Below are 8,534 nucleotides of genomic sequence, written 5' to 3'. Positions count from 1 at the left end.
CCTCTGCAAGGGAGCTGGCTATGGCCAGTTTCTCCCAAGTCCAAAGCCTCTTGGGGAAAGAACAGACATCTGGAAATAACTGAGATTCTGCTGCGGAGGGTCCCACAGGGTAGAATCCAGCAGTTTCCACTATCAGAGCCCTCCACACGGGGCAAGGCGTCCTGGGCTTGGGTAGAGTTCTCCTCAGCTCTCACATCCTTTCCTAGAATGATAGGGGGAAGGTGTGTGTGTGTTTAGGGGGAAGGGCCCGGGGGGGTTGGGGTCCTCAGGGCTCCTCTGCTCCCTCTTTTGGTCTCTACAACCCTGCGCATTCTCCCACCCCCACCCGGAAGAAAGCCAAGCAGAGGCAAAGGTGCCGATGTGTGTGTTTATTGTTGGCCCTTTCTCTGAGCGGAGGGCACCGCTTCTCGGTTTAATCTTCTACTTCGAGTTCTTGTTTTTGCTCTTTTCTTTCTCATCCAATGCCTTCTGCAAGTTCATGTTCATTGCATTTTTCTGGTGCCACCGTCCTGCAGAGAGCAAGGGAGGTGTCAGCACAGGTCACCCAGAGGCCCTCTGGAATAGCCAAGCTCCATTGGTGGCCAAGTGTCTTCCAAAAGCCCACCAGCTGGGCTTTCCCCTCTGGACCTTGGGCCCAATACGCCTGCGCAGGGAGTGCCCACCTCCCCTCCCCACAGCTCCTACCTACCCAGGTCATCCGTCTTCCTGCCGTGCCAGTGTTCTATGTCTCTCACTGATTTCTCAATCACCTCCGGGGTGTAGGAGGCCTTCATGAGGCTCTTCGTCTCCTGAGGGGCCCCTGTGGGACCCCGTGAAGACATTCCCAGAAGCCCTGAGTCGACGGAGGGCAGGTACTCCAGGGGTCGTACCTGGGTGTCAATTTCCTCTAGGGATGGTGGATTGTGAGAGGCCAAGGGAATGGGGAGGGTGAGGCAGAGGGAAGCCAGCCTGGGTTCAAACCCCAGCTCCATCATTTCTGGACAGTATGGCCTCAGATAAGATTCTAACCTCTCAGAGCTTTGATCGCTTCATCTATTTGAAGGAATAACATGTACTTTCAAGACTGAGAAGATTAGGCGTTCCCGTGGTGGCTCAGTGGTTAACGAGTATCCATGTATCGCGAGGACACAGGTTCGATCCCTGGCCTCACTCAGTGGGTTAAGGATCCGGCGTTGCCGAGAGCTGTGGTGTAGGTTGCAGACACAGCTCAGATCCCACGTTGCTGTGGCTGGCAGCTATAGCTCCAATTCAACCCCTAGCCTGGGAGCTTCCATATGCTGCCCTAAAAAGACCGAAAAAAGATTGAGAAGAGTACATTAGTTGGAGCATCTGGCATGCGGCAATTGATACCTGTATGTTCAGACAATGTTTATGTCTGTGCGTAAAGTTAAAACCCACACACAGGAAATCAATAGTCAGCAGAATCATCAAACAGAGCACCAAATTCCAGAAATAACAGGGATTTGAATGATCAGTGACAGACCATAAAATAAGTGCATTTAATGGAATTTCAGAAACGAAACATAATAACGGAAAGATAACGGATGAGGGTAGGGGAAAAAATGTATACATGTAAGGATAACTTGATTCCCTTGCCGTACAGTGGGAAAAAAATAAATTAATAAAAAAAAAAAAGAAAGAAAGATAACGGATGGTAAGAAGCCTGGAATTTGCTTCAAAATAATCTGGAGTGGGGAGTTCCCTAGTGGTGCAGTGGGCTAAGGATCTGGTGTGTTTGGTTTTTTTCTTTTTTGTCTTTTGTCTTTTTAGGGCTGCACCCCGCTGCATATGGAGGTTCCCAGGCTACGGGTTGAATCAGAGCTGTAGCTGAAGGCCTACACCACAGCCACAGCAATGCTGGATCCGAGCCGAGTCTGCGACCTACACCACAGCTCACGGCAACGCCGGATCCTTAACCTGCTGAGCAAGGCCAGGGATCGAACCTAGGTCCTCAAGGATACTAGTCAGATTTGTCTCCACTGAGCCACGAAGGCAATGCCTATCTATGCATTCTTTTACTCATATTATCTTCCATCATGTCCTATCATAAGGGATTGGATATAGTGTTGTTTTTTTATGGCCACACCTGCAGCCTATGGACATTCCCAGGCCAGGGATTGAATCTGAGCCATAACTGTGACCTTTGCCAGAGCTGCTGCCAAGCCGGATCTTTTAACCCACTGTACAGGGGATCAAACCTGCACCCCCGCAGTGAGAGAAGCTGCTGCAGTCAGATTCTTAACCCACTGCACCACGGCGGGAACTCCAAAACTAAGTATTTTAGTAGGCTACAGTTACATAAAAGAATATCTTTATGACGTAGCATGGCACAGGATTTCTTCAACCCACTCCTCCTGGAAACATCTCTATCTCAGGAAAGAGCAATTCATCCCACCCGGGTTTTTGCAGTCCCCTCCTCACCGGTCTCCCCGTTTCTGCCCCAGCTCCCTTACATCTGTTCTCAACACGGCAACTGGAATAATCCCTTAGGCTAAGTCAAATCGTGCCTTTCTCTGCTTAAGACCTTCCCCTGGTTCCCCAATTCACTAAGAGAAGAGACCGTCCAGCGGCCACGGCCACCTAGCTCGTGTCCTCTGATTTCCTCTCCCCGCTCCTGTCCGGCCACAAGAACCTCCTTGGCCTGGAGCAGCAAGTGCGAAGACCAAGCGGGGCTGATGGCAACAGAGGGGAACGCGGAGGTGAGGCACATGGACAGCTGGGTGTGGAAAGCAACGCCCTAATTCGTAGCGCTTGCCAATTTCTGCAGTGTAAATACCCTTGACCCTTGAACAATGTGGGTTTGAACTGCACGAGTTGACCTATGTCTGTATTTTTTTTTTCAACACATACAGTACCTGTGTTTTCCTTTAACAGAGCTTTAAAAATTAACTAGGTGTGGGGGAAAGTTTGTTTGGTTAAAAGTCACAGTGCATGGAATCAATAGAGCAAGGACAGAGTCCTGATTCTGTCCAAACTGTCTGAGATTCCTGCCCTGGGTTAGTCACTTATCAATTCCTTTGTTTTCAAGGCAGAGAGAATAGTTCTCTGATTTTGACTGGGCCCGGGGGGCGGGGGGTGCAATCAGCACCACAACTCCCCCTCCCACCCCACCCCGTTTTTCAAGGGTCAGCTGAAACACTGTGGTCAATTGTAAGATAGCTTTGTGATGCCAACTGGTTTGGTAAAATGCAACAATCGACTCCTAGAAGCTGGTGCAAGCGGGTATGAGTGGGCTCCATTGCACCCTTGTGTTTCTCAGGCTGGATGCCGTGTTTTTTTTTTTTTTTTTTTTTTTTTTTTTGCTTTTTAGGGTGCACCCTCAGCATATAGAAGTTCCCAGGCTAGGAGTTGAATCAGAGCTATAGCTGCTGGCCTATTACCACAGCCACAGCAACTTGGGATCTGAGCTGCATTTGCAACTTACCACAGCTCATGGCAACGCCGGATCCTTAACCCACTGAGTGAGGCCAGGGATCGAACCTGCATCCTCAAGGATACTGATAACCCACTGAGCCTCAGTGAACACTCAGGGCTGGAGGCTTTTTAGATCATTCTGTCCCATTTACGTAGACATCACCACATAAGGGCCCATATACTGGGTGCTAGAGGAGTTCCCTGGGGGTCTAGTGGTTAGGACTTGGCGCTTTCATCGCTGTGGTGAAGGTTCAATCCCTGGACTGGGAACTGAGATGTCACATCAGGCTGAAGCCAAAAACAAAAATTACTGGGTGTTAAATGTTATAGAGACAAACGGAAGGCTGATTCCTGAAGCCCAGAACAGGACAATCTGAGCTGTATCCTCTCTTTCCTCCCAAGCAACACCCTTTCTCACCAAGCCCAAAGAAAAACCCAGAAAGGTTTTCCCATGGCTGTCTGGTTCCTCGGGTGACCAGGATCTGAGCCAGGTGGGAGGCTTGCCAGGCCCTGGGGGCACATGGAGTGAGGAGGGAAGAAAGAAGAAGCCAGAAAGACTTGGCCTTTTGCAATGAGGCCTAACTAGAACCTGGGGCCAGAGAGAAGCCACCGCTTGCTGACCGAGGGCCCCATCGGAGCAATCGGTTCAACCCTTGGAAACAGGGTCATAGCTCCTGGGGTGACCCAGTGCTGGGAAAGACTCTGGGGCTTTGGAGGCTAAAGAAAAACCTGGCGTTGAGTTTCAGATCCACCTCTTACTAGTGAGAGTTTCTGGGCAAACTGTTTCTCATCTGCCTGTGAAATGGAGCTAGGAGTACTCCTTAAGAAAAAGACCCATGGGAGTTCCCGTCGTGGCTCAGAGGTTAACGAACCCGACTAGCATCAATGAGGATGCAGGTTCGATTCCAGTGGGTTAAGGATCCAGCATTGCTGTGAGCTGTGGTGTAGGTCGGAGACATGGCTCAGATCCTGCATTGCTGTGGCTGGGGTATAGGCTGGTGGCTACAGCTCCAGTTGGACCCCTAGCCTGGGAACCTCCATATGCCACAGGTTGAGCCCTAAAAAGACAAAAAAAAAAAAAAAAAGAAAAAGAAAGAAAGAAAGAAAGAACTGTGGGGGGAGTTCCCATTGTGGTTCAGTGGGTTAAGAACCTGACTGGTATCTGCGAAGATGCAGTTCAACCCCTGGCCTCACTAAGTGGGTCTGGGATCCAGCATTGCCGCCAGCTGTGGCATGGGTGGAAGATGTCGCTTGGATCTGGTGTTGCTGTGACTGTGGTGTAGGCCGGTGACTGTAGCTCAGATTCAACCCCTAGCCTGGGAACCTCCATATGCCACAGGTGGGGCCCTACAAAGGAAAAAAGAAAGAAAAAAGAAAAGAAAATCGAAAAACCATGGGCACCCACAGGACAGACACATGGCAAATGTCCAGACATCCGACCCACACTTTGTCCCAGAGGTGCCACCCCTGGGCTCTGGGAAAGAAAAATGTGGCCTATCAGCTACTAAGCACTCACTGTGTGCTCAGGCCTGAGTGCCCCCCTGCGGCTGGCTCTTCATAGAATCCTGCCATGTCTTTAGCTCCATTGTACCCACTGAGAAGATTGGCAGAGACTCAGAGAGGTTAAGGATCCTGCCTAAGGCCACACCCACTGGCTGAGCTGAGCTTTGAACCCAGGAAGCCTGGTACTGTCATGGTGACCAATGGTGGCCGGGCCAGGGGCGCCCAGGCCTCCTCTTGGCAGATTAGGACACCAGAGGTAGAAGAGGAGTGAGGGGCTGACTGCCAGCTGCAATGGGCCATCCAAATGGTCAGGACAGACTTGCCAGGGGACTGGATGTCCCCAGCACAGGGCCTGGCATAGAGGCGGCTCTTGGTGGCCATGAACTGGGTGTCCCTGGGGATGTATCCTGGGGTCTTAAGATTCCATTTGGGGTCCAGTAAGCGGTGGACACCCAAAGCTCCCCTTGCCTAATGCATTGGGGGGCTATCCATGTTCATAGCACCCACCCTTGCCCTTCAGCCTGACCTTGAAAGAAGTTTGACCGCATGTGGTAGCCCAGATCATAGTAGTCGGAAAAGATGGAGGTGACGTCGGCAGGACTCTGGATCCGGCTGGGCCAGGAGCTTGCCCTCTTTGGGCCCTCCCGGGCTTCACCAAGGGCCCTTTGAACCTGAGGAGGGAGGCAGGGGGGAGCGACGAGGAGCAGAGACGAGCCAGCTTCCATCTAACTTCTCCCACTGAGCCTGCACTCACCACCTCCTCCCTACCCTTAGCCTGCAGCCTTCAACCGACTCCCAGGCCTGAGAGGTGGCATAGCTGAAGGTGTGCCACCCCCCCAATCCCCCCACTCCTCCCATCCCCCCACCCCCACCCTGTCTCCCACTCAGGCCTCAGGCATGGAGAAGGATCCTGAAAACTAGACACCTGCTGTGGAGCAGCCTCAGGACACATCTTTATAAGGAGTCAAACCCAGCTCATCTTTTTTTTTTTTGTCTTTTGTCTTTTCTAGGCCCGCTTCCACGGCATATGGAGCTTCTTAGGCTAGGGGTCGAATCGGAGCTGTTGCTGCCGGCCTACACCAGAGCTACAGCTACGTGGGATCCGAGCTGCATCTGCGACCTACACCACAGCTCATGGCAATGCCGGATCCTTAACCCACTGAGCGAGGCCAGGGATCGAACCCGCATCCTTTTTTTTTTTTTTTTTTTTTGTCTTTTTGCCTTTTCTAGGGTCATTTCCCATGGCATATGGAGGTTCCCAGGCTAGGGTTTCAATCGGAGTTGTAGCCACCAGCCTGCAATGCCAGATCCGAGCCATGGCTGTGACCTACACCACAGCTCACGGGAACACCGGATCCTTAACCCGCTGAGCAAGGCCAGGGTTCCTAGTCAGATTCGTTAACCACTGAGCCAAGACAGAAACTCCTACTTTTTGATATAATTACAGGGACCCTGTACTCAAGAGCAGCTTCCTTAGGACTTCCCGTTGTTTTGACCCCTAGCCTGGGAACTTCCATATGCCACAGGTGCAGCCCCAAAAAGTTAAAAAAAAAAAAAAGATCAGCTTGCTTAGGGGTTCTTACTGTAGGTCGCTGTGCCTGACCTCCCTGCCACCCTGAGCCCCCCGCGCCCCGTTCTGACACCTGCTCCTCGGAGACCAGCTGATCCACCACGTTGCTCCCAAACTTGTGGCGAATGTTGTTGGGGATGCTGCTGCTCCTCTGGCCCTGGGCCCCTGATCTGGGGTCTTCCTCCAGCCCCTGGCACAGCTGAGCCCCCACTCGGGAGGAAGCCCTGCTCTCCCTCGAGGAGGGTCTGTAGCTCCCATTCTTCAGGGACCCCAGCTGTGAGTCCCTGCAGGGGGAGGCCCCGCTGATGGTGGATGGGGGCGGAGGCCGGATCTCCTCCAGGGAGGCCTGCCCCAGGGAGCTGCCTCGGGGGCTGTCTCCCCGGTACAGGGATGGCTGCTGGGAGACTGGGACCTGGTACTTGAACTTGGAGGAGTCCAAGGGGCTGCAGGCAGTTCTCCAGGGGTCCGTGTCCTGCTGGTCTTCCTTGTTCACATGGCCCCTGGCCAAAGTGGTTGTACCTGAAAAGGGAAGAGAGGGAGGGAAGGAGAGGTAAACAGATGCACAGTGAAAAACAGGAAGGGAGCAGTTCCCGTTGTGGCTCAGCAGTAATGAATCTGACTAGTATCCATGAGGATGCAGGTTCGATCCCTGGCCTCACTCAGCGGTTAAGGATCCGGCATTGCCCATGAGCTGCGGTGTAGTTTGCAGACACAGCTTGGATCTGGTGTTGCTGTGGCTGAGGTGTAGGCTGGCAGCTGTAGCTCTGATTGGACCCCTAGCCTGGGAACCTCCATATGCCGAAGGTGCAGCCGTAAAAAGAAAAAAAAAAAAAGAAATAACAATGCAGTGATAAAGGAGGACTCTGGATATTCATTATGGGATAAACGGAGCAATATCTTTGAGCTTTTCTGCAGAACTATGGCTCCTGCTCAGTTGAGAATGATGATTTAGGGCTGAGGGCAAGATTCCCGGAGCATCATTCTGCGACCTCACCGCCAACCCATCACAAGAAAGTCACACGCCCCGCAGTCCTTACCCCAAATTTTGCCTATAAAAACGTTCCCCCCTAGAGTTTCCACCGCGATGCAAGGGGGTTGGTGGCGTCTCTGCTGTGCTGGAACGCAGGTGCAACCCCTGACCCGGCTCAGTGGGTTAAGGATCCAGGCTTGCTTCAGCCGTGGCATAGGTCACAGCTATGGCTCGGTTCTGATCCCTGACCCAGGATTTCCACATGCTGCAGGACCGCCAGAAATGAACAAACAGAGAAAAACAAACCAAAAAAACTTCTCCTTCCCAAAACAACGGGGAGTTTGGAGGTTTCTGAGCACAAGCCAGCCCCTCTCCTTTCTTGGTCCTGCAATCAACATTTTCTTTGCGCCAAGTTTAAACTTCATTTTGTTTGGCCTCACTGTGGGTAGGACCCCCTGGAACTTGTGTTCGGTTACAAGAGGGGACCTGAGAGAGAGGTCACAATCCCCAGGCCTGGCAGCTGGGAGGGGCTCAGCACTATTGCTTTCCCTCTCTTTCCTTTCTGTCTTTGAACGGATCACCCCAAGGATGTCAGGTCACACAGTGGGTCTGGAGGCCAAAGCAGGACTGAGGGAGAGGGGGAAGGGGCTGGTCCCTGCGCCCCCAGGGAGGCCCTCCAGAAGCCCCACGTGTGCCCTCGGCGTGACCCTGGTCGGCCTGTCCTACCTGGTCGGTGGCCCAGCTCCATCGGCTCTTGCTCTGGGACAGAGAACTCCAAGCCTAGTCCTGTAGACAGAGAAACACAATCATATCAAACGACACAGACGGTAACAACGAACAAGGGCTGAACGGGGATGCCCATGGCCATCGGCCCAGCCTGATCAGAGGTCCCTCCATGCTGCCTTCAGGGCTCTCTGGCACCCAGGAGCCCCCTGCCCCATCCACCCACCACCCTGGCACTGGGCCTGCCTCCTGGACCTTGGCATTGGGCTGTGCCTTGTCTGGAAAGCCCTGGTCATCTCCATCATCACTGCCTCAAGGCCTTTCTCAAGCAGTCTGGGGGCCCAGGGCTCCTCT

General features: G+C 52.8%; 1 protein-coding gene across 4 annotated transcripts; it reads right to left on the bottom strand.

The window, feature by feature from the left end:
* Positions 316 to 8,534, bottom strand: TEX33 (testis expressed 33). Of its 4 annotated transcripts, none has more exons than XM_021091533.1 (5): positions 7,525 to 8,173; positions 6,561 to 7,006; positions 5,444 to 5,588; positions 685 to 799; positions 316 to 509 (listed from the first exon to the last, which is right to left on the bottom strand). In XM_021091533.1, the coding sequence occupies exons 1-5, from the start codon at positions 7,670 to 7,672 to the stop codon at positions 455 to 457; spliced, it is 909 nt and encodes a 302-aa protein (XP_020947192.1). In that variant the 5' UTR covers positions 7,673 to 8,173; the 3' UTR covers positions 316 to 454. The 4 variants fall into 4 exon arrangements, with proteins under 4 accessions (XP_020947192.1, XP_013852995.1, XP_005663869.1 ...); XM_013997541.2 differs by lacking the exon at positions 7,525 to 8,173 and adding an exon at positions 8,184 to 8,534 and having other exon boundaries at positions 354 to 509; positions 689 to 799; XM_005663812.3 differs by having other exon boundaries at positions 354 to 509; positions 689 to 799.

This window comes from Sus scrofa, chromosome 5, assembly GCF_000003025.6.
Source record: "Sus scrofa isolate TJ Tabasco breed Duroc chromosome 5, Sscrofa11.1, whole genome shotgun sequence".
Classification (NCBI taxonomy): Eukaryota; Metazoa; Chordata; class Mammalia; order Artiodactyla; family Suidae; genus Sus; species Sus scrofa.
This window is presented reverse-complemented; position numbering and strand designations above follow the sequence as displayed.

Coding starts and splice junctions, on each gene's coding strand:
- TEX33 (XM_005663812.3), bottom strand. CDS start 7,672: ATGCCACGGCTGAAGCAAGCCTGGATCCTTAACCCACTGAGCCGGGTC. Junction 7,007..7,524: donor TTTTATAGGCAAAATTTGGG/GTAAGGACTGCG, acceptor TTCCCTTTTCAG/GTACAACCACTTTGGCCAGG. Junction 800..5,443: donor GCGGTCAAACTTCTTTCAAG/GTCAGGCTGAAG, acceptor GGGGTCCCACAG/GGGCCCCTCAGGAGACGAAG.